A 26,153-nucleotide genomic window follows, 5' to 3' on the forward strand; every position below is an offset into this window, starting at 1 on the left:
AATGTGAAAACCTTCACAGTGTATAAACAACTTCGTGCACTGCATCACGTGATTGGTCTGGTCAAACAACTCCTGGTTTGTGGGGGTGAGTTCGAAGAATGCCTTCATGACAGAGTAGCGTATTGTAATAGGGTCGTGGCAGCGAGGCAACAATTTACCAAATACCCGGGCCATGAGGTAAGAACATCCTTTTATTGATTTTACCATCAATGCAAATACATCCACAAACAGTCACCTACCAAGTTCTACGATGAACAAACTTCCCATCAACAATGTACTTGGGTAAGTGAAACCCTGACAATACAGTCTACTGTACTTTAAATCACCCAAATACATATAAGTGCATACAAGTAAAGATAATTATGTCATCAAAGTTATGCCAACAGGCGGTTAAGCAAAATAATAAAACAAGAAAACTTTTTCTAAATACTGTATAATCGATTAAATCTAAAACTCTCGCATGCAGTCCGATCAAACGTTCAAAAATCAAAAAGATTTCTTCTCTGCAATCTCCGATGGCTTATGTGGTTACATTCAAAGGAAGAAATTCAAATGTTCAACTTATCAGAGATCGTTTAAAGGGGTTCCGTAATCGGATGAAAAAAAAAAAATGAATCAATCGCATTTGAAAACGACGACGGTCATTGAATGGAGGTTGAGAGAGCTTGTGTTTGTTGTGAAGATACCACAGAGGAGGAAAACATCTTTTGTCATCGATGAGAAATTACAACTAAGTTAGCGATCGATGTGCTGGCGATGGTGCTCGGAGCATCATGGAGTCCACCAAAACGGGTATAAACCAGGAAGGGTCTTAAAAGGCTTGCATGAGTGCTTGGAATCAATTTATCCATGGTACTGACGCCTTCCCTTGTGAAAGGTGCGGGATCTTTAATGGCGAGTACAGGCCGCATAGGACGGTGCGACTGGCATCTTGGATTCATTAAATGATTATGCACTCAGTGTATGTGACTGCGCAGACACGAGCAGAGAGATAACACGATAGGAAACGAATAATAGATGATGGGCGTAAAGTTCTGAGGTTTAGGATAAACAAATTACTCGTGGTACATCGAAAGCACTGGTGAGGCCACACGACACGACATGACCGTTCGAGTACGTCTGTGGGTTTCGTGACACACCTGAGCCTGTAATTTGTATGATTTGGTGTCCGGTTAGACACAAAGGATTACCTGTTTATGGGGTTTAACTTTATGGGTAAAGTGCTTGAGAAATGAAGAGCTCAACAAGAGGGGAAGGGAAGTGAGGAGGGAGCAGTAAGCGAGGAGGGAGGGATAAGAGATGAGGAGTGAACATGAAAGCAGAGGGTAGAACTTTCAGCCAAAAGTATTTTCACCACTATAGGCAATGTAGAGAAAGCCGTCCTCATCAGCATGCTTGCTGTACATCTCACCCACCGTCATGCTGGTGGTTAGACAAAAGGATAGGGTTAACAACAAAAGGTTGACATTTTGAAGGTGACAGCAACTCCAAAAGTAAAATCCAATCCAACCGAAGGCAACGATAAAACAATACACTGGTAAACAGGGTGTACCTGGACTGGGGCATCATTGTGTCCACAAACAGGAAGAGAGCCTTCTCAGGAGGCAGCTGGATGCGTTTGCGTACGATCCACATTAGCTGTGCTGCCGAGATGTCTGACGGTACCAGGTACTTGCGTTTGTCGATGTCGCACACCTGCGAGCTGGGAACCCTCTCCACGATCACCTGAATGACCGACATGACCATGAAACCCGTTTATCAGATGCTTTTACTTTTTCCCTCAATGCTTTCGATGCTGGTAGTTTAATATGACCGTAGCAATGGCATATCATATGTCGCTCACACACAGTGTCAAGTTAATATTTGGTTGTATGGCACAAAATATTGGCAAATAAAGTTTAGACAAGGTTTATGTAAAGTGTGGTGGGGGAGGTGAAAGTTTAAAAATAAGTTAAGTTCATCAAATGCATGCGCAATCACTTGAAAATGGTTAAATGTGGAGTTAAAGCAAAAATATTGAAACCAAACAAGGCAGTATGACTGTAAGGCAGTAAACAAACAAGGCAGTAAACAATGACTCCACAACTTCCATAAAAGCTAGGGATGAATGAAAACTGCAGAGTGACGTCATCTGTACGCAAAGGGAGTGACATGGGACGAGGTGAGTGATGTCATGTGTAAATGAAGGGAGGAACATGGGACGAGGTGAGTGATGTCGTGTGTAAATGAAGGGAGGGACATGGGATGAGGTGAGTGATGTCATGTGTAAATGAAGGGAGGAACATGGGACGAGGTGAGTGACGTCATGTGCAATTGAAGGGAGGAAATGGGACGAGATGAGTAATGTCATCTGTAAGTGAAGTGAGGGACCCAATGTGAGGTGAGCAATGTCATCTGTAAGTAAAGTGAGGGACCCAATGTGAGCTGAGCAATGTCATCTGTAAGCAAAGCGAGGGACCCAATGTGAGGTGCTGAAGTGGTTCTTCATGTGAGAGATGTGCGTGAAGAAAATAAACCAAAAGGAATCACGTCCATGCACGGCACGCACCGGCACACGGTCCGGGTGCTTGGTTCGTATCTTTTCGGCCTCTGCTTTTCTATGTTCTGTGAGAGGAATCGCATGTCAGAGAGTTTTATTTCACAGCACCTCCATCCCCCCCCCTCCAAACATCAAACAACATTACTAGTCCTGTTATTTTTAAGGATAACATTCTAACCACAATACATTGCACCACAAAAATCAAACTGTCAACAAAGGTAAAGGAAAGGAAAGAAGAGTAAAACCATTTGAAGTTGATGGATACCTGCTTTATTTGAACGTCCAATGACCAGGCAGTAACAATGCAAAGTGTAATTACACCAAAACATACTTTCCTGTACCTGTTTAATAAGTACTAGCAAATACCACCAGTAACTTGACTGATGGGAATATTAATGGCGGGAGGGGATCACGTGATCACAGGGGTGGGGGAAAGAGAAAGAGAGAGAAAGAAAAAAAGAAAAAAAAAAAAAAAATAAAAAAAAAAGAAAAAAAAAAAAAAAAAAAAAAAGAGAGAGAGACAGAGAGAGAGAGACAGAGAGATAGAGACAGAGAGAGAGAGACAGAGAGAGAGAGACAGAGAGAGAGAGAGACAGAGAGAGAGAGAGAGAGACAGAGAGAGAGAGAGAGAGAGAGAGAGAGATATATATATATATATATATATATATATATATATATATATATATATATATAGAGAGAGAGAGAGAGAGAGAGAGAGATATATATATATATATATATATATATATATATATATATATATATTGTTGCTGATTCGCGCCCGCCGGCGTGCGGACGGCCACGTAACTCGAATCGCGGCACGTCGCCCACCGGACGGACAATCCAGTCGTGACCCTCTCGGACTAACGCCGGGAACCAGTCACGGGTGGACCTTTCGGTCTCACCGCGATCGAGCCAATCAGCCCCCGCGTGGGATAGGGTTGCTCGCCAAATTCGACCTACCTAAGTACCCACGCGGAGGGTAGACCGGGCGATCGCACCTCGCCGCAGGTCGACTTCGGACACGGGCCACTTAAGCGACCCGTTCCGTACTATCAGAATAACCGAGCGGTGTTATCGTCGACCTCGACGGTTCGATTAATTATCGGGCGTATTCAGCCCACTACCAACCCTTTACGTGAAGCAAGATGAGGATTCAATGGGAGAAATGACGAAGCGAAGCGGGAAACAGTTCAACACAAAGCACATTTATTCGCGGCACACGGGAAGCACACATATACAATTCCACCAAAAGCACACAGAAAAAACACAATTCCATTTACACAAAAAGCAAATATAAAAGCGAAAACAATGCAGAGCTAATACCGACTACCGAGCACACGGCAACACTTATACAATTCTACCTCACAGACGGCGCCGACAACACATACCCAAAACCAAGGAAAGAATACCCTCAAGGATGAGGCGGGCCTGAGGCCGAGACCGGGTCGCGCCTACCCGTCTGGTATGCAAACGGTGGGGAGTGGGATGGCGCCCCAGCCCCGCGGGCCTCGCGGACAGTGTCTGGCAGGGGGTGGGAAAGGGGCCCCCTTGGTCGCACTATCTCAGCGCGGGGGGAAACAGGAGGGGGTTGCTGATGCTCGGGGTATAGAGGATCTTTATTATCCCTGGTGTGCGTCTCCACCTCGGCCAGGTCGCGCTGTCGGCCTCCCTCGGGTGCAGCTCCCTGCACGACGCGAGCACCCCCTCGTCTGGTGTCGCCGCCTTTCCACAGCTCGTCCCCTCCGTTCCGACTCCAACGCACACGACGAGCAGCTCCACCGCCCACGAAGTCTTGACCCTCTGCTTCCGACTCTCCTACTCTCCGCCTCTGGACTCTCCGACTCTCCGCCTCTCCACTTCTGGACTCCCCGACTCTCCACTTCCTTGACTCTCCGACCGACTCTACTGACTGACGAACACGGTCCTTTTATCCCCCCGTAGCTTCGCCTTTGACCCCCTCCCTTTGACCTTTCACCTCGCTTCCCATTGGCCCGAGAAAAAGTGGGCGTGAAGGCTTTTTGATCCACAAATTTGCATATATCGATCGTCCTGGAGGCGGGGCCAAATCGCCCCTCGCTCACCGATTGGACGGCAAAAAGTGGGCGTGTGTCGTTTTTGATCCGTTTTTGAAGCACAAAATCCGTGATTTTGTACACGCTGTTCGACGCGCGCCCTGCACGAGTCCAACACCGGTACCCACAGCGGGGCAAGAACGGTGGCGATGCTACGGTTGCGAGGTGTGACGTGAAGGTCGTGGCGGTTGTGGTGAAGCGGTGTTTGTGGTTGTAATCATGGCGGTTGGTCCAAAATAAAGATAGTAAAAGAAAAACGGCTATCCTGAAGAGTCGCAGCACGCATAAATGACATGTATTCCCACTAGACAACGGGTTTGGGCCTAACTACACATGCACTTACCGAGATACCTCACCTAAGGGACCTGAATGGTGGTTTGCGAATTTGGTAACCACAACAATATATATATATATATATATATATATTTATCACAAGTCACAAGCTGGCGCTTGCAGTTTTGCCACGTGTGCCCATAAACAAACCTTCTTCCCCGTTTTCATCCTCGCCAAAGGAGAGGGTATTGCGTTTGGGTCTGTTTGTTTGTTTGTTTGTCCTACAGAACTTTTGTGTTTTTCCCACCATAGGAGTGAAACACAATTTTCCAGCAGAGGAGCGACTATTCATGTCGAATGTTTTAATGATAATTGTGATGTCATAGGTCAGGGGGTGTGGCAGCCATGTTGGAAAAACAAAAACTTTGGAAACCGCACCAAGGAAAAAAAATGGAAACTTGGCACATGGCAAGTACTCCTCATGGGGAACAAGTGTGATTTTTTTATGACGTCATAGGTGCCTTCGTTATGACATCATAATTGCATATGTAGAACGCCACATCTGATAAGAATGAAAAATTTTGAGGGCCATCTCGGGATAAAATGGTCTTCAGAAAAAAAACACAAATTGATGCTGTCATCGGTCATGTGATTCGGCAGCTTTGTTGTTAAAAAAAAACACAAAAAACAAATCTTAAAAAATCTTCTTCTCTCAAGTAGCTGAACAGATCGAGGAGAAACTTTACACGTATCACAACCTTTCTACGAGGAACAAAAGGTTCACACATATGACGCCATAGGTCATATGGTTTGACAGCCAGATTGGATTTACCCTAAAACATATAAAAATCTTCTCCAGAGGGCTGGGCAGATCGAAGGGAAACTTCACAGAAATGTTCCTCAAACCTTGGGTGTACAAGTTTGTTGAGGAATAATTGATTGGTCACATGGTTTGGCAGCCATATTGGATTGAAGAAAATATTACATAATGTTTTCTCTGGAATCACTTAATCAATCGACATGAAACTTCACAATTATGATCAAGTAGTGATGGGGAATACATGTTTTAAATTTCAGCTTGATCGGACACATGGTCTGGCAACCGGATTTATTTATATTTTTTGATCTGCGTTCTTTTTTAAATTTTTTATTTTATTTTGAATCAGGCTCACTCGGCTGTGCCTGGATGGGTTTGAGGGCAGAAGAGCAGCAGCTGAAATGTGAATCCTATCCAGGTTCCTCCTGATGACTTCATCTTTTCTTTTTGCTTGTTCTGGTTCCTTCTGATGACTCCATTGCAGGACTTGTACCTATTTGGTCTTCCATTTGATTTAAATTGAATTTATTTTAATCCCATTCTCAATTCAATTCAATAATAATAAAAAAACATCATGGGTCAGGTATCCAATCAAAGCCGTGTTGCATCAAAACAGGACATCTTGGTACCCGGTCATCACTACCAGCAGTTATAAAGTGGTAGTTCTAATTATGTCTCTTATTAATTACATAACACACCAGTACACAAACACCACACAAAACAAGCTCTTGCGAAGGTCTGCAATCTCTGATTGCTCTTTCTTGTTTTTTTTTGCATCACAAACCTTCCTGGGAGTTCTTTGAAACCAACCTTCGTCGGTTTCATTGGAATTCGTTAATCCATTCTCAAGTTGTAGCACAAGAAGCATCCAGACAGACAGACATGGATCCTTTCATAATAAAGAGTAGGACAATCTTCTTCTTCCACCATGTGCCATTTTTAGTGTGGGTGAGTGACTGATTGTGGGTGTGTGTGAAAAATACATTTCAGTCCAAACTTAAATACATCCTCTTGAGTTGAGATGGGGAAGAAAAAGTAAAAGTGATTGTGGGGATAGGGTAAGGAGAGGGATAGAGAGGCGTGCGTAACCCATCATGCAGATAATTAAGGAGGAATAAATTAACGACGTCCACAAATTAGGCCATTTATGCATACCTAATGACAGATACTTTGGAACTGATGTATGCTGTGTCGTGGTTTTAGCAGGGACAAGGGATCCTGAGTAAATGAATGGACAGTGATAGGACTAGGTGCCAAAACTTGAGAGTAAAGAATAGGAGAGGTTAGGAGGAGGAGGAGAGTTAGGTCAAGGAGGAGGAGGAGGAGGATAGTTAGGCCAAGGAGGAGGAAGAGGAGGAGAGTTAGGCCGAGGAGGAGGAGGAGAGTTAGGCCGAGGAGGAGAGTTAGGAGGAGGAGGAGGAAGAGAGTTAGGCCGAGGAGGAGAAGAGTTAGGCTGAGGATGAGAAGGAGAGTAAGGCAGAGGAGGATAAGGAGAGTTAGGCTGAGGAGGAGAGGAAGACCATACCCTGGTAACCCCTATCCTTGTAGCTCACCACCAGCCTGGCGGTGGGTGAGACGTTCAGCAAACATACTGACAAGAACGGCTTTCTTTACATCACTCACAGTGGTGAAAACACTTCTGGCTGAAACTTCTACCCTCTGCTTTCAGGTTCACACCTCCCCTCATGTTAAGTTCTTCATTTCTCAAGCACTTTACCAATAAATTCAAACCCCTTAAATCAATAATCATTTGTGTTGAATCGGACACCATAACTGAAGGGATGGAACTCTCACTCAGAGAGTAGTTAATGCATGGAATTGTCTCCCTGGAAAGGTAGTGGCAGGAGGGAGAGGGAGAGGTAGATTAAATGGGAATTATGTAGGTACCTGTCCAAGCATTGGAGATAGAGGGGTATAGGGATACTGGCAGGACTTGCTGGTATCTCGAGTATGGGTGGGTGATCATATTATGGTGTTGGTGCAGCAGAGGCATGATCGACTGGTGGTTTAAACCAAAAAGCTTGTTTTTATCGATCTCCAAATCGACAGCTCGATTTTTTTTTCTTCCACCATGATACTATCAGGGTCCTCGTGGCATGTTTTGTGTTATTGGCAAGTTGGTATTTTTTTTTAAGTCACCCGTTTTGTTTATGAGGGGGTGGTGTCAAAAAAAGGACCAAAAAGTCCCGTGATTTGCGTTCAATCCCCTACGTCATGTGACTCTCTTCACTTACCTGTCACATGACATGACGTAAGGTATTTACTTATAGAGTCTTCTTTTTTGGCCGTTACCTCACAGGATCTCCCGCTCCAAACGACCGACAATGAACTTGATCGCCCGTAAAACGAAGGGACGTCATATAAAAGGTTTCACACACCGACGGCGACACGACCGATGTGTAAATACTGATAAATAATACTCGTTATACCACAACAAGCGCTCGACCCGTTCCGGGAGGAACGAAGCGTCCGGACGAAGGAAAGCCAACCGAGACGGTGTGTTGTTGTTGTTTTCATCCGCAGGCCTCGGGCTCATTATAAAAATAGCCAAAATCGAGGAAATGTAAAAAACGCAAGCTCACCCACAGAGTGATTCTCCTTGAACATCCACTTCATGGTTTAATGTCGACGCCGCTGGTCACCTTTCTTACTGACGCACGACCTGGCGTTTAACCAAACCAGAGGATACTTCGGAAGTAAGAACGAGGTCGATGATTTACTCTTTAGGAGGAAACAAAAACAGAAACAAAACCCGAGGACCCGGACGAAGCGTGATGTTTGTTATTCTGCGTTGACGCGTCTGACGTCATGACGTAAAACGTCGCTGTTGTTGTTTTTTCCATTGCGTCTTCAGCATTTTTATTTTACGGGTAATTTACGCCATTGAAACTAAAGGTCAGATTAAAATTAAGAACTTTTTGCTGACTATAAGGAGAAATACCTTTCATATACCAAGTTGTTAAAGATAAGTAAGAAACTAACATCGCCATGGCGCATATACACTGCACGAAGTGTAACAATCAAACAAACTGGGAATACCATATAAACCGTCGTTGTGATTCGTGTTCCAGGATCGGGAAAAACCACACGGCATCACTGTGAGTTCAGTCAGACAGGACCACACGGCATCACTGTGAGTTCAGTCAGACAGGACCACACGGCATCACGGTGAGTTCAGTCAGAGAGGACCACACGGCATCACTGTGAGTTCAGTCCGACAGGACCACACGGCATCACCGTGAGTTCAGTCAGACAGGACCACACGGCATCACTGTGAGTTCAGTCAGACAGGACCACACGGCATCACTGTGAGTTCAGTCAGACAGGACCACACCCCACCACTGTGAGTTCAGTCAGACAGGACCACACGGCATCACCGTGAGTTCAGTCAGACAGGACCACACGGCATCACTGTGAGTTCAGTCAGACAGGACCACACGGCATCACGGTGAGTTCAGTCAGACAGGACCACACGGCATCACCGTGAGTTCAGTCAGACAGGACCACACGGTATCACGGTGAGTTCAGTCAGACAGGACCACACGGCATCACCGTGAGTTCAGTCAGACAGGACCACACGGCATCACGGTGAGTTCAGTCAGACAGGACCACACGGCATCACCGTGAGTTCAGTCGGACAGGACCACACGGCATCACCGTGAGTTCAGTCGGACAGGACCACACCGCATCACCGTGAGTTCAGTCAGACAGGACCACACGGCATCACGGTGAGTTCAGTCAGACAGGACCACACGGCATCACCGTGAGTTCAGTCGGACAGGACCACACGGCATCACCGTGAGTTCAGTCAGACAGGACCACACGGCATCACCGTGAGTTCAGTCCGACAGGACCACACCGCATCACCGTGAGTTCAGTCAGACAGGACCACACGGCATCACTGTGAGTTCAGTCAGAGAGGACCACACGGCATCACTGTGAGTTCAGTCCGACAGGACCACACGGCATCACTGTGAGTTCAGTCAGACAGGACCACACCGCATCACTGTGAGTTCAGTCAGACAGGACCACACGGCATCACTGTGAGTTCAGTCAGACAGGACCACACCCCACCACTGTGAGTTCAGTCAGACAGGACCACACGGCATCACTGTGAGTTCAGTCAGACAGGACCACACGGCATCACCGTGAGTTCAGTCAGACAGGACCACACGGTATCACGGTGAGTTCAGTCAGACAGGACCACACGGCATCACCGTGAGTTCAGTCAGACAGGACCACACGGCATCACTGTGAGTTCAGTCAGACAGGACCACACGGCATCACGGTGAGTTCAGTCAGACAGGACCACACGGCATCACCGTGAGTTCAGTCAGACAGGACCACACGGCATCACCGTGAGTTCAGTCAGACAGGACCACACGGCATCACCGTGAGTTCAGTCAGACAGGACCACACGGCATCACGGTGAGTTCAGTCAGACAGGACCACACGGCATCACCGTGAGTTCAGTCGGACAGGACCACACGGCATCACCGTGAGTTCAGTCGGACAGGACCACACCGCATCACCGTGAGTTCAGTCAGACAGGACCACACGGCATCACGGTGAGTTCAGTCAGACAGGACCACACGGCATCACCGTGAGTTCAGTCGGACAGGACCACACGGCATCACCGTGAGTTCAGTCAGACAGGACCACACGGCATCACCGTGAGTTCAGTCCGACAGGACCACACCGCATCACCGTGAGTTCAGTCAGACAGGACCACACGGCATCACTGTGAGTTCAGTCAGAGAGGACCACACGGCATCACTGTGAGTTCAGTCCGACAGGACCACACGGCATCACTGTGAGTTCAGTCAGACAGGACCACACCGCATCACTGTGAGTTCAGTCAGACAGGACCACACGGCATCACTGTGAGTTCAGTCAGACAGGACCACACCCCACCACTGTGAGTTCAGTCAGACAGGACCACACGGCATCACGGTGAGTTCAGTCAGACAGGACCACACGGCATCACCGTGAGTTCAGTCAGACAGGACCACACGGTATCACGGTGAGTTCAGTCAGACAGGACCACACGGCATCACCGTGAGTTCAGTCAGACAGGACCACACGGCATCACGGTGAGTTCAGTCAGACAGGACCACACGGCATCACCGTGAGTTCAGTCAGGCAGGACCACACGGCATCACCGTGAGTTCAGTCGGACAGGACCACACCGCATCACCGTGAGTTCAGTCAGACAGGACCACACGGCATCACGGTGAGTTCAGTCGGACAGGACCACACGGCATCACCGTGAGTTCAGTCGGACAGGACCACACGGCATCACCGTGAGTTCAGTCAGACAGGACCACACGGCATCACCGTGAGTTCAGTCCGACAGGACCACACCGCATCACCGTGAGTTCAGTCAGACAGGACCACACGGCATCACTGTGAGTTCAGTCAGAGAGGACCACACGGCATCACTGTGAGTTCAGTCCGACAGGACCACACGGCATCACTGTGAGTTCAGTCAGACAGGACCACACCGCATCACTGTGAGTTCAGTCAGACAGGACCACACGGCATCACTGTGAGTTCAGTCAGACAGGACCACACCCCACCACTGTGAGTTCAGTCAGACAGGACCACACGGCATCACTGTGAGTTCAGTCAGACAGGACCACACCCCACCACTGTGAGTTCAGTCCGACAGGACCACACGGCATCACTGTGAGTTCAGTCAGACAGGACCACACCGCATCACTGTGAGTTCAGTCAGACAGGACCACACGGCATCACTGTGAGTTCAGTCAGACAGGACCACACCCCACCACTGTGAGTTCAGTCAGACAGGACCACACGGCATCACTGTGAGTTCAGTCAGACAGGACCACACCCCACCACTGTGAGTTCAGTCAGACAGGACCACACGGCATCACTGTGAGTTCAGTCAGACAGGACCACACCCCACCACTGTGAGTTCAGTCAGACAGGACCACACGGCTTCACTGTGAGTTCAGTCAGACAGGACCACACGGCATCACTGTGAGTTCAGTCAGACAGGACCACACGGCATCACTGTGACTTCAGTCAGACAGGATCACACCGCATCACTGTGAGTTCAGTCAGACAGGACCACACGGCATCACTGTGAGTTCAGTCAGACAGGATCACACCGCATCACTGTGACTTCAGTCAGACAGGACGGTCAAGTCATCACCTTCCCCTCCGGTTGTCGAGTCATAAATATTAATCGATAATTTATTGATAATTTTGTCCATGATTTGCATATCTTGACAGCGCGTCGCCGCCATCATGTGTGGTGCGTGTTGACGTTTCCGCCTGGAACGTGGACGGCTCCCCCGTTTCACATTGAGTGAGGGGGCGGGGCACCCTTCAAGCGGAGGACCAATCAAATGATGACACATCTTCAGGTGAAGAAGAATCTGTTTATTGTAAAAAAAATCAAAAATATTCAACACAGAAACTGACGCCCTGCTCAAGTACTTCCGCTATCTGGAGGAAATGCTGGAAATTTGAGTAAATAATTCTCTGTAAATAAACAAATAACCGATAACAGGGCCGCAGGCCTTGCTTGTCCCACGTCAGACACGGATCCAAGACGGAGGCCCCACGTGTTGTCAAAATGGACTCCAGTCCACCATGACCCGACTTGCTCACACCACCGAACTTGCCCATTACCACATTTAGCAAACTTCATTATTACCACAATAATCGTTATCACGGATTTATTTTCATTACCAAACAGATTGTTCATTCCCAAATGGTTTCGAATTTGTTCAGAAAACAAATGCCAAACGGCAACCATGACGGGGGCGGGGAGAACCTCTCGGGGCGGGGAGAACCTCTCGGGGCGGGGAGAACCAGGACGGGAGCGGGGAGAATCTCTCGGGACGGGGAGAACCACGACGGGGGCGGGGAGATCCTGTCGGGGCGGGGAGAACCATGACGGGGGCGGGGAGAACCATGACGGGGGCGGGGAGAACCTCTCGGGGCGGGGAGAACCACGACGGGGGCGGGGAGATCCTGACGGGGCGGGGAGAACCATGACGGGGACGGGGAGAACCTCTCGGGGCGGGGAGAACCATGACGGGGGCGGGGAGAACCTCTCGGGGCGGGGAGAACCTCTCGGGGCAGGGAGAACCAGGACGGGGGAAGGGAGAACCATGACGGGAGCGGGGAGAATCTCTCGGGACGGGGAAAACCACGACGGGGGCGGGGAGATCCTGTCGGGGCGGGGAGAACCATGACGGGGGCGGGGAGAATCTCTCGGGGCGGGGAGAACCATCACGGGGGCGGGGAGAACCTCTCGGGGCGGGGAGAACCTCTCGGGGCGGGGAGAATCTCTCGGGGTGGGGAGAATGTGATTGGTCGAAGGAATTACGTCACCCTTCGGCGCCATTTTGTTGCTGACTTGGCATCAAGATTTGTCTCGGTAAGTGATTGTCAATACATTGTGTGTATTTTTATTTCCTTCACACGATATTACTGTGGACATCAAAGACAACGCCAGAGTGGTTAAAAGGAATCCCCAACGGAGCACCGAGGCCAAACACCAGTCCTGGTGAGGTTGAAATCAATTTTAACTAGAACTGCCACTTTATAACTGCTGGCAGTGATGACCGGGTACCCAGTCCGTCCACCTTTGACACAACTGATACAACATGAGACTTAAATCATAGTCGCAAAGTTTCGCATTTATCGGATAAGCGGTGCCAGAGAAAACATTATTTAATGGTGATACAAACACAGGCCTGCTTCGAGACGGCGCGGAACAGACGAGTTACGAACCGGGCAGTACAAAGCGTTCAATTTCCTTATTACTGGCGAACAGATTCAAATAATTAAATAATTCTGGCTGCCAAACCGTGTGACCGATCAGGTTGAAATTTTAAACTTTTGTTTTGCATGTCGGCTAAATTACAAATTTGAAGTTTCGTATATATAGAAGAAGGAGCGGTTACAGAGTAAACATTAATTAATATTTATCCTTCAATCCAAGATGGCGGCCAAACCATGTGACTTGTGACGTCATAATTTTCACCACATGTGCAAACACGATCGGAGACGAAAACTGCAAATTTTCGCTTCGCTAGGTTAAGCAGTTCCAGAGAAAACATTATTTAATATTTTTCTTAAAACCAACATGGCTGCCAAACCCTGGGCCCGATCCCGTTGAAGTTTCAAACCCTCATTCCGCATGACTGTTCCACCATAAAGGTGATGTTTCACATTTATTGATGCAGTAGTTCCAGAGTAAACATTAATTAATATTTTTCCTTCAATCCACTATGGCTGCCAAACGTTGTGTCGTACCTCAAAAGGGCGTGAGAACTTTTTATTCGTCATGGAGAGGCGGTCATAGTGGTGGAGTTTCGCCTGGATCTGTTCAGTCGTTTCAGAGAAAAAGACGTTTAAAGATATTATTTTTCAATCCAAGATGGCTGACGAACCATGTGACCTATGACATCACAAATTTATATTCTGCTTCCAACTGGGTATTGGAACACGTTTGTGAAGTTTCGTGTTAATCGGTAAAGGTGCGTTTTTCTATCCAAGATGGCCGCCAAACCATGTGACGTGTGACATCAGAATTTTTACCACGCGTGCACACACGATGGTAGATGATAATTGCAAACTTTCGATTCATTAAGTTAAGCGGTTCCAGAGAAAACATTATTTAATATTTTTTCTTAAATCCAACATGGCGGCCAAACCGTGTGACTTATAAATTCGAAATTAACAAACTTATATCGCCTACGTGTCCCGAATATAGTTCTGAAATCTCCCCTTCATCGGACCAGCGCTTCTGGAGAAGATGTTTGAAGGTTTTAGGGTTTTTTCAAGATGGCCGCCAAACCATGTGACCAATCAAGAAGAAATTAACAAACTTGAGAAAGGACCTCATGGAGAATATATGTGTGAAGTTTTGTCTTAATCTGTCTTGCCCTTCTGGAGAAGAAGATTTTTAAAATTTATTCATTTTCAATCCAAGATGGCTGCCGAACCTTGTGACCTATGATATCATAAATTTAAATTCTGCTTTCCATCGTCGACCCGAACAAGTGTGTGAAGTTTCGTGTAAATCGGATGTCTATTTTTCTATCCAAGATGGCCGCCAAACCATGTGACTTTTGAGGTAAAATTTTTTTTACCATGTATGCAGACTTGAGTGAGGAAGGCACTTGCAAATTTTTGCTTCGATGGCTTATGAAATTCCAGAGAAAACATTATTTAATATTTTTCTTAAATCCAACATGGCGGCCAAACCATGTGACCTATCACTTCGAAATTAACAAACTTGCATCGCATACATGTCACGAATATAGTTCTGAAATCTCGCCTTCATTGGACCAGCGCTTTTGGAGAAGAAGATGTTTGAAGGTTTTAAGGTTTTTTTTTTAAGATGGCCACCAAACCATGTGACCTGTCAACAAGAAATTAACAAACTTGAGAAAGGACCTCTTGGGGAATGTACCTGTAAAGTCTCGCCTCAATCTGTCCAGCCCTCTGGAGAAGATAAAAAAACACTAAAAAACAAGATGGCGGCCGAATTACGTCATGGATGACGTCAAAAAAAACATTTTTGACGATGAATTTTGGCGTAGATGACGCTCAAAAAATTTCAGATTTTTCCTATACGGCGTTCTACTTGAATTTTCACCGGTATATCGCTTCACCTATGACGTCACGAAAAATCACACGTGTTCCCCATAGTGAGCTTAGTAAAATGTATCAAACGAAAAATTTTTCCATTGCACGGTTTCCGAGATACAGATGTCCAACGTTTATCGCTTTTTTCAAGATGGCGACCGCACCACGTGACCAATGACGTCATAATTATAACGTGATTGTGCTATCAAAAAAGATACAAACTATGGTGAAAATTTCCTGTCGATCGGCCTTAGTGTCCCAGAGAAAATGATTTTTAAAGCGAAAAAGGGTGCAAAATGCCGGCGGAAAAATAATAATAATGCGTAATAATAATAATAATAAACAGAAGAAAAACAATGGGGTACCCTGTACTCACAGGGTACCCTAATAACACACACGATACAACGTGCCCGACTCGGCCAAACCTTCCTCGATACAGCACCCCTGCACGGTAACCCCGTGCACCACGCTCGCACGACGGATTAAACCACGTACTGTACTGGCGTATGTCTTACTGTATGGGACATTTTCACAAAAGCTGGTCAGGTAACGGTAAAGGCTGTCCGAGAATTTTTTAAAGCATATATTGCCCAGTCAGTGCAGAGGCCTTATGGTGACGTTTACTGTTTCCGCTGCTCCGAAAAAAAATATTGCTTCACAATATCGAAAACAGTGTCGCATGCAATCAACTTCGAAGTGTCATAAATTGAAATCCCCCCAAAAATTGAAACATTCGTCGTTTCAATTACTTTACCGTTACCGTTTACAGTCTTCCAGTAATTTCAGTTCCGAGTTCTAATACCAGGAGTCGCCACAAGCAGTCACGTGACCGAAAAGTCTTCTGCCGCCATTTTATGAGCGAAATTAAAACGGCGAGAAGTGACAAATCGATGCTATCATAAGGTGAGCTCATATGTCACACATATTGAACTTATTTACCGTTACCGCCATATTGTGCTCCATGTCTTGGCTATTGTGTGAGCTTTGATATAAGTCTTTAGCAAGTGATAATATATGGTTCAGTTTCCCTGAATCCGAAGTCCGTTTTTTCTTTGGATCAGGAAAAAGAAAAATCTGGCTTGATGTTCTTTACCGTTACCATTTTGGCTCTTTCCCGTTACCTTGTAACGATAAAGAAAGGATCGGGCTGCCATTTCTCGAAAACTACTCTCGATCCTGCGTTGCTGACATAATTTGAACATTTTTCTAGGCCTTATAAGGGGTTCAAGCACTATTTCGAGAATATCAAAGAAAGTTGATTTTTCAGTTTGTTCTTTACCGTTACCTGACCCGCTTTTGTGAAAATGTCACGTATCACCTTCTTGTACCGTTGAGAGGAACAATTTGACTTGTTTTTCGTACATTATATTGTTTTTGACGTTTCATGAGAAAGTTAAAATGTTCTCGCAATCGAGGTGCGATCACACAAACATCTCCAGCACAAAGCTTACGTGTGAATACATTCGGGAGACGGTCTGGACAACCTGTTTGGATGTTTGAATGAAGAATCCAGTTCTGACACCTTTGGAGTTAAGGCAGGCTCTGAAAACCGTCGCAGTTGTACAGTTTAAGGGCACATCAACAGGTACAGGTAGGTACAACCAGGTGAACGACCTGAAATACCTGGCGGAATTCCTCGACCAACCAACCGATTCACCGCAAACGGGCCCACCATCATCGATCCAGTCAACCCTGCAGTTCTGGAGCTGTCGTCCAACTCAATCATTGACCAATCAGAGAATGCATCGCTCGCAAGTAATGCATCGCCCAGTTGAACAACAGGGAAGGATCTCCACTCATCATGTTTATCTGCAATAGAGCAATCAGCACCGAGTGATGGGGGGGCTTCAGGAACCGACCACGTCGAAAGGGTCTGATCCACAGCATTGATGAATGGATATAAATCCCACAAAAATCTGGAATTCTCTTCCTGGTATCTCAAAACAAGCCTGGTCGTGGAAACGGATTGAAGGCAAGACTCGTCATGCATGCAGAAGACCTTACAAAAGATGTCATCACCTTATAACCCTCTTATCATTCTTCAAAAGCAAAGTTCTTTGCTGTGAGGCACCAATTTCACACAAAGAAGTAGCAGAATATCTATCTGCTGGAGCAAACCCAACAGAACCAAGGCAGGCTGGGGTGAACCTGGAAGTCACGGAACCAAGGCAGGCTGGTGTGAACCTGGAAGTCACGGATCCAAGGCAGCTTGGGGTGAACCTGGAAGTCACGAATCCATGGCAGCCTGTGGAGAACCTGGAAGTCACGGATCGAAGGCAGCCTTTGGGGAACCTGGAAGTCACAGATCCAAGGCAGCCTGTGGGGAACCTGGAAGTCACAGATCCAAGGCAGCCTGTGGGGAACCTGGAAGTCACTTTTATCGACTCCAGGCGAAGGAGGAGCCAAAAACAGGATCAAAAGACCCTGTAGGCATTTCCGCGCATCCCCATTTGTGCGCAGATACCACCCTGAGAAGTAGCCCAGCCTCACCAGATTGTGGAACCAAAAATGGCCTCAGTTGCTCCCAGGCTGAGCCACGTAATGGAGCTCCGTGATTTATATGGGGTGCGGGTTTTCAGGAGCGCTGGCCGGCCACAAACGTGCGATGGGCTTCACTTGAGCGCTGTTATTTAGCGGAGTGCCATGGCTATCCAGTCGTTGCCAAATGAGTCCCAGTGCACACTTGTGCTTCAAGCTACATGCCAAAGTGTTCTGACGCGTAGGCACCCTTAATATCCCCCGTTCCCCGGCATCTCAAATGACTATCGTGAGCATCCAAGGAGCTGGCGGCAGTTGCGGCGGTTGTTGTGAGGTGCGGGAAACGCTATGGTGTTTGTGGTAAGAGGTTGTTAAAACGTTGGAAGCTGTTGAAGCAATTGTGGTGATGAGGTTGAAGTGGTTGTTGCGGTTGTGGCATTTGTGGTGAAGAAGTCGGGCGTTGGTTACTGTGGGGATATTTAGGAGGTGGTGTGGTGATGATGGTGAGGGTTGTAGAGTCGGGGTGAACTTGGTGAGGGTCTGAGGTGAGGCTTCTGTTAATGGCGCCCAGTTTGAACAGGGAAATGACACGCAGTTTGATTGGGGTCTCTGCAGCATATCTTCAGTATGTTCCGCGTGTTGTGTCTCTGTCCGGCCCGTGGTGTGCATGCATGCATGACAGGGTTTGTGTGTGAAATAGAGTGACGTAAAATAGGTCAAAGAATAGCAAGTGGAATCAAAGACCTAACTGAAAGCACTGCGCAACTCATCTTGTCCCATTTGCCCACTCAACATAATGGAAGGGCTAACTGAATGAAGACTAATGAAACAAGAAAAAGAGCAATCAGAGATTGCAGACCCTTGCCAGGACTTCTTTTGTGTGGTGCTTGTGTGCTGGTATATTATGTAATTAATAATAGACAGAACTTGAACTGCCACTTTATAACTGCAGGCTGGCAGTGATGACCGGGTACTAAGACGTCCCGCTTTGATGCAACTCTGCTTTGAACGGACACTTGACCCTGACCTGTGATGTTTAATATTATTCAATTGAATTCAGAATGGGATTAACATATCTTAAATTCAAGTCAAATGGAAGACCAAATACTGGAGGTACAGCACTGCATTGGAGTCATCGTAAGGAACAAACAAAAAGCAAAGATGGAGTCATCAGGGTACGATTCGGGTTTCAGCTGCTACTCTACCCTCAAACCCATCCAGGCGCAGCCAAGTGAGTCTTATTCCAAAAAAAAATCTAAAATAACCCAGATCAAAAAATGAAATAATTCTGGCTGCCAGACCATGCATCCGGTTAAGCTGGAATTTAAAACGTATTCACTATCATGACTGGATCATAATTGTGAAGTTTCACATCGATCGATGAAGCGGTTCAAGAGAAAGAATTTTTTTTGAAGATTTTCACTTAATCCAATATGGCTGCCAGATGATGTGACATCAATTATTCATGAATACCCTGGTATCCCCAAGGCTTGGGCAACATTTGTGTTTAAGTTTCCCCTCAATCTGTCTGGCTGTTCTGGTGAAGATATTTTTTATAGGTTTTTGGGTAAGTCCAATATGACTGCCAAACCATGTGACCGATGACATCATATGAGTGAATGTTTTGTTCCTCATGGATAGGTGGTCATACCTGTAAAGTTTCGCCTCAATCTGTTCAGCCATTTCAGAGAAGATTTTTGAAGTTTTAAAAAATAAAAACAATATGGCTGCCGAATCACGTGACAGATGATGTCATCATTTTTCCCTTTTTCTGTAGACGGATTTAACCCAAGATGACCCTCAAAAATTTTAATACTAATCGGATATCGCGTTCTACATATGCAATTATGACGTCATTAAAAATCACACTTATTCCCCATGAGGAGTACTTGCCATGTGCCAAGTTTCAATATTTTCCTTGTGGTTTCAGAGATACAGAGGTCCAAAGTTTTTGTTTTTTCCAAGATGGCTGCCACACCACGTGACCTATGACATGATTATAACTAGAGGGGGAGCACTCGGTGGAGTGCCAAACCTCCGCCGCCAATACTGCTGGGTCACTTAAGTGAACCTGATATCCTATTCATTGTAGATCAAAACGGATCAGACTCGACTGAACCACGATTGAATAAACTAAACGAGATCGACGTGCATGTAGAAATACCAAAAAAAAAAAAAATCGAAATTTTTTTGAAAAAAAAAAGGTGCAAAATTTCTGTTTTTCTTTTCTCTAACAAATTAATTTTTTTGGGTTGGAAATCACTTAAAACATGTAGAAATGCAAAAAAAAAAAATTCAAATATTTTTCAAATAAAATCGAAATTTTTTTGAAAAAAGTTGCAAAATGTTTTTTTTTTTTAAATTCAAACAAATTTATTTTATTTGCTTGGAAATCATTTCAAACATGTAGAAATGCAAAAACAAAAATTCAAATATTTTTTCAAAATGGCCGCCATAGCGGCCATATTGGACTTTGGACCAAGTCCAAAATATAATGGCATGATCCTTGGACCATACCTAATCCCCCCACCAAGTTTCGTCGAAATCCGTCCAGGAGTTTTTCCGTACTACTGTTCACAAACAAACAAACAAACAAGCAGTCATAGACTGGTACTTACGAAATCGTCAACTTGACCTCTGACCTTGTCTCATAAAAGCTGTCTCTAGAGAAGGTAGCGACGCAAACCAGAAGTTTCTATGATGATTCTGTACCAAACCATCAAAAATCGAATGTTTGACCTCACTGTGACCTTGACCTTTGACCGATTTTGACCAAAATCTAATCAGCACGAGCCATCACCCTCCTGAAGTACATGGTGTAATTTGACATTGGTAGCTTCTTCCGTTCTCGAGTTATTGTGCCTATAAATAAACACACAAACACACAAACAGATGACGGAAGTCATCAATATACTTACGAAATCTTTAGATTTCGTAAGTAACAAGCAGTCATAGACTGGTACTTACTAAATCGTCAACTTGACCTCTGACCTTGTCTAATAAAAGCTGTCTCGAGAGAAGGTAGCGACGCAAACCAGAAGTTTCTACGATGATTCTGTACCAAACCATCAAAAATCGTAATGTCGACCGAAGCAAAAATGTCCAATTCTCCACGCAATTATTTTATCAAAGTCACAAAACCGTAATATTCGGCCATCCACCAACAATCTTTACATAATCCGACGGCTTAGCGAGTCAAGCATGCGACGATAACCTTTATTGGGATAAAAAAATGACTTTTAAACACCATCTTTATCGAAAACACCGTCAGCGCGCACACGCAAAACCTTTACGTGGTCAACGCCGCCTCTGCTCAAATGCACTGCACCACGTGATGACCCGTGACGCGCGAGTGAAATATTTTTTATACAATCTTAAAATGTCTCCAAAACATCCAATTTTTACCAGAATTTCGACAACCGAGTTTTAAGCGTCCTAAGCGATCGCAAAAACCGAAGACAAAATTAAAATCGAAGTTAAAACGAACTCGTAACGTCGAGCGAAGCAAAAATACTCCATTTCTCCACATTAATTTACGGAATTATGTTTGAGCTCACTGTGACCTTGACCTTTGACCGATTTTGACCAAAATCGAATCAGCGCTCGCCATCACCCTCCTGAATCATGTGGTATAATTTGACATTGGTAGCTTCTTCCGTTCTCGAGTTATCGTGCCTACAAACAAACACACAAACAAACACACAAACAAACACACAAACAAACAAACAGAAACGGAAGTCATCAATATACTTACGAAATCTTTAGATTTCGTAAGTAACAAACAGACAGGGGTGAAAACAGTAACCTCCGTCCATCTTCGATGGCGGAGGTTGATTAAAACATCCTACATGAGCAGTTCCTCCTGTGGTGAAAAATGCGGAGAAAAACACGAAAGATCTGTGCGGACAGACAGACAAACAAGCAAACGGACCCAAATGCAATATTCTCCCCTCGTAAGGGTAATAACTGTCTCAGGATCGCTGTATGTTGGGTGCCATTGCCTTGCGGGGAGAGCCGGCTTCGGAGGACCGCATCTATATATATATATTGTTGTGGTTACCAAATTCGCAAACCACCATTCAGGTCCCTTAGGTGAGGTATCTCGGTAAGTACATGTGTAGTTAGGCCCAAACCCGTTGTCTAGTGGGAATACATGTCATTTATGCGAGCTGCGACTCTTCAGGATAGCCGTTTTTCTTTTACTATCTTTATTTTGGACCAACCGCCATGATTACCACCACAACCACAACATCAACCACCAACCACAACGCCGCTTCACCACAACCGCCACGACCTTCACGTCACACCTCGCAACCGTAGCATCGCCACCGTTCTTGCCCCGCTGTGGGTACCGGTGTTGGACTCGTGCAGGGCGCACGTTGAACAGCGTGTACAAAATCCGCAGTTTTGTGCTTCAAAAACGGATCAAAAACGACACACGCCCACTTTTTGCCGTCCAATCGGTGAGCGAGGGGCGATTTGGCCCCGCCTCCAGAACGATCGATATATGCAAATTTGTGGATCAAAAAGCCTTCACGCCCACTTTTTCTCGGGCCAATGGGGAGCGAGGTGAAAGGTCGAAGGGAGGGGGTCAAAGGCGAAGCTACGGGGGGATAAAAGGACGGTGTTCGTCAGTCAGCAGAACGAGAAGGAGTCGGAGGGTGGAGAGTCGAGTGTGGAAGTCTGGAAGTCTGGAGCCCGAAGCCTGCAGTAGCTGGAGAAGCTGAAGAGAGTCGAACGAGGGGAGCCCAAAGAAGAGTCCAGGGTGGAGAGTCCAGAGGCGGAGAGGCGGCAGCGGCGAAGGCAGACGAGGGGGTGCTCGCGTCGGTGCCAGGAGCTGCACGCCCGAGGAAGGCCGGCAGCGCGACCTGGCCGAGGTGGAGACGCACACCAGGGATAATAAAGATCCTCTATACCCCGAGCATCAGCAACCCCCTCCTGTTTCCCCCCGCGCTGAGATAGTGCGACCAAGGGGGCCTTCCCCACCCCCTGCCTGACACTGTCCGCGAGGCCCGCGGAGAGAGGCGCCATCGCCGCTCCGCGTCTCATCACCAGACGGGTAGGCGCGACCCGGTCTCGGCCTCAGGCCCGCCTCATTCTTGAGGGTATTCTTTCCTTGGTTTTGGGTATGTGTTGTCGGCGCCGTCTGTGAAGTAGAATTGTATAAGTGTTGCCGTGTGCTCGGTAGTCGGTATTAGCTCTGCACTGTGTTCTCACTTTTATATTTGCTTTTTGTGTAAATGGAATTGTGTTTTCTTTTTTTGTGTGCATTTGGTGGAATTGTATTTGTGTGCTTCCCGTGTGCCGCGAATAAATGTGCTTTATTGTTGAACTGTTCTCCCGCTTCGCTTCGTCTTTTCCTCCATTGAATCCTCATCTTGCTTCACGTAAAGGGTTGGTAGTGGGCTGAATACGCCCGATAATTAATCGAACCGTCGAGGTCGACGATAACACCGCTCGGTTATTCTGATAGTACGGAGCGGGTCGGCTTAAGTGGCCCGTGTCCGAAGTCGACCTGCGGCGAGGTGCGATCGCCCGGTCTACCCTCCGCGTGGGTACTTAGGTAGGTCGAATTTGGCGAGCAACCCTATCCCACGCGGGGGCTGATTGGCTCGATCGCGGTGAGACCGAAAGGTCCACCCGTGACTGGTTCCCGGCGTTAGTCCGAGAGGGTCACGACTGGATTGTCCGTCCGGTGGGCGACGTGCCGCGATTCGAGTTACGTGGCCGTCGCACGCCGGCGGGCGCGAATCCGCAACACTGGTGTCAGGTCGTGCGATACAAATTCATCGCCCTCCTCACGGCACTGGTAACGGAGAACAGGAAAACAGGCTCTCCTGTCTCCGGCTAAATTCACGGGAATCGGTCCAGGGGTGAGAGAAGCGACCCCCGATTCCCTCCAAATTACGAGCGAGCAAATTAACCCTTCACGAGAAGCAAGATGGCGTCTCAAGGCGAGCGGGTGCCGGGTGGATTTGGTATGTGTAATAGTAATGTAGAATCCATGGCTCAGGACGAGATCACCGTGCAAGAGAAACCCGTACCAGAAGGTTGGGAAAGGCATCGATGCAGTTCATCTGGTCGGTTTTTTTATTATAACCCCACCGCTAAATGTAGTCAGTGGGAGTGGCCAGGGCAGGTGACAATACAGCACGTTATGGAACTCGTGCAGAGCATAAATGACAAACTGGATTACAGGAATGCCGAAATGAAAGAAAGGAACAACGAAATGAAAATACGCAACAAATGGAAAATAAAAAAATGGATGGAAACGCACTCGAAGCGAAAAACCAAATGAAAGAAATGCGGGGTGAGATGCAGAGCATGGGCATAGGCCTGCAGGCAGGCATTATGGCAATGGCGAGGAGCGAAACGCGGACCACGGGCGAGAAAATGGCGCTGCCACGTGCTGGGACGAACGAGCTGGGGGGGAGTGCAACGGCTGTCAGGCCCGCGGTCGGGGCGGGCGAGAAAATAATTCGGGAGACGTGTAAGACGAGACACGAGGTAAAGAAGGTATTAGAAAAATTAAAAGAAAGCCAGGAGGAGACAGAGGAGGGATTGAAGGTCGAAACGGTGGAGTGTGAGAAAAGACTTCAAGACATGAAGAGAGTTGATAAGCTGGGACTGGAGGGAAAAACGGAGACAGAGGAACTGGGAAGACGGGTAGAAAACCACAAGCGCAAGCCGAAGAAGAACAGTTAGAAGCCAAAGCAAAGTCTGAGTGTGCGGAGATGAGAAAGGAATTGGAAAAGAGTTTCTGAGTTCCAGAAACACCAAAACAAAGAGAGGGAACTACAAAACGAACTGAGAGTGTTAAAAGAGGAAAGGAAGAGAACGGAAAATGAAACTTTAAGAAACCACACTGTACAGATCGAACAGCTGGAAGCGAAGGCCAGACTAAAGAATGAGGAACAAGAAAGAGTAATGAAGGAAGAACGAATGAGACAGGAGAAAGAAATCAGTCAGTTGAAAGAAATGACGAGATTGCAGAAGGAGGAACAAGAAAGACAGTGGAATAGAAAACTGAAAAGAGTATGAATTTGAAACTGAACGACAAAAGGAAAAAAATAGGTTTGAATACGAGGAGAAAGTAAAGGAGCAAGGAATGAAGCAGGAAGGAGAAATCAGGAGATTGAAGGACACAACGAGAGATTGGAGAGGGAAGAACGAGAGGAACAATGGAATAGAAAACAAAAAGAACATGAATCTGAGGTTGACCAATTGGAAGAAAAGCTGAGGCTGGAGTACGAGATAGACAAAGAACAGCGAATGAAACACAAACAGGAGATTAACCAAATGAAGAAAACCATGAAACTGGAGAAGGAAGGACAGGAGAGGAAACGAGGAAGAGTAATGAGACAGCAGCAAATGAAACACAAAAAAGGAGATTAACCAAATGAAGCAAACCATGAAACTGGAGAAGGAAGGACAGGAGAGGAAACGAGGAAGAGTCGTGAGAGAACAGCGAATGAAACACAGGAAGGAAATGAGCCAATTGAAAGAAACGATGAGATTGGAAAACAAAGAGCAGGAGGAACAGTGGGAAAGAAAACAACAACTCTATGAGTGTGAAATTGAACAACTAAAACGGAGGGAGAACGAACAGCTAATGGGGCTCAGAGAGAAAGAACGACTCAGATGGGAAAGGAAAAGGAACCAGGAAGAGACAGAAAAAAGGAACCAGGAGAGAAAATGTATAGAGACACGGGAGACAGAAAAAATAGAGGAGAGACTGCACGATGAAGACGGGGTGAGTGACGCACACACACACGGAGGTAGTGGAGGACAATGGGGGTGAGCTGGCGGACCGTGCAGGGACCCGGTGCGAGCACCTGGATGGCCTCCTCCAGGAACGAGGGGAGCGAGTATGCCCCCTTGAGGCGAGTCACGACCAGGTGAGTTCGGTCGTGCTTTGCGAGGTTGAGGGGAGGAGTGCTGTGGACGGGTGCACGGAGAGCTTGGGGGGTGTAGAGGCCCCGGAGACCCTTGTGGGGACACAAATCCCCAGTGTGGTTGTCCCTGTGTGTGTGGTGCAAGGTGTGAGTGCGTCCCCGTGTGTGGAAGCGACCCCGTGTGTGAGTGGTGTGGTGGCGATGGTGCCGGAGTACGTGCTTCCCAGCACGCCGTGTGTGGATGAGGCACGGAGTGTGAGTGAGGCACCGCGGGTTAGTGCCCCCGCGTGTGTGGGTGAGGAACCGTGTGTGGAAGGGACCGCGTGTGTGAGTGTCGCCGTGTGTATGAGTGAGGTACCGCGGGTGAGTGCCCCCGCGTGTATGAGTGAGGCACGGTGTGTGGATGAGGCACAGCGGTTGAGTGCCCCCGCGTGTATGAGTGAGGG

General features: G+C 46.9%; 2 protein-coding genes and 1 long non-coding RNA gene across 6 annotated transcripts in view; 2 read left to right on the plus strand and 1 right to left on the minus strand.

The window, feature by feature from the left end:
• Positions 1-173: 173 nt before the first annotated feature.
• Positions 174-8,526, minus strand: LOC147012434 (gamma-aminobutyric acid receptor-associated protein-like 2). The gene is made up of 4 exons (XM_085856653.1): positions 8,284-8,526; positions 2,549-2,604; positions 1,553-1,725; positions 174-1,422 (listed from the first exon to the last, which is right to left on the minus strand). The coding sequence occupies exons 1-4, from the start codon at positions 8,315-8,317 to the stop codon at positions 1,335-1,337; spliced, it is 351 nt and encodes a 116-aa protein (XP_085712779.1). The 5' UTR covers positions 8,318-8,526; the 3' UTR covers positions 174-1,334.
• LOC147012435 (uncharacterized) lies at positions 1,720-2,982 on the plus strand. Its single transcript, XR_015051613.1, has 2 exons — positions 1,720-2,161; positions 2,250-2,982. It is a non-coding gene; the product is annotated as an uncharacterized LOC147012435 (long non-coding RNA).
• Positions 7,720-26,153, plus strand: part of FBXO15 (F-box protein 15) — an 82,821-nt gene continuing 64,387 nt past the window's right edge. For 2 of the 4 annotated variants that reach the window (XM_085856645.1, XM_085856649.1), the window contains exon 1: positions 13,019-13,115. The gene's annotated coding sequence lies outside the window, so the exon portion shown is untranslated. Of the gene's footprint in view, positions 8,198-13,018; positions 13,116-15,832; positions 16,238-26,153 lie in introns of those variants that run through there. The other 2 variants (XM_085856647.1, XM_085856646.1) reach the window with 2 other exon arrangements.

The sequence above is a fragment of the Eptatretus burgeri genome, chromosome 15 (assembly GCF_056783735.1).
Source record: "Eptatretus burgeri isolate ZD-2024b chromosome 15, Ebu_testis_v1, whole genome shotgun sequence".
In the NCBI taxonomy this organism is placed as follows: Eukaryota; Metazoa; Chordata; class Myxini; order Myxiniformes; family Myxinidae; genus Eptatretus; species Eptatretus burgeri.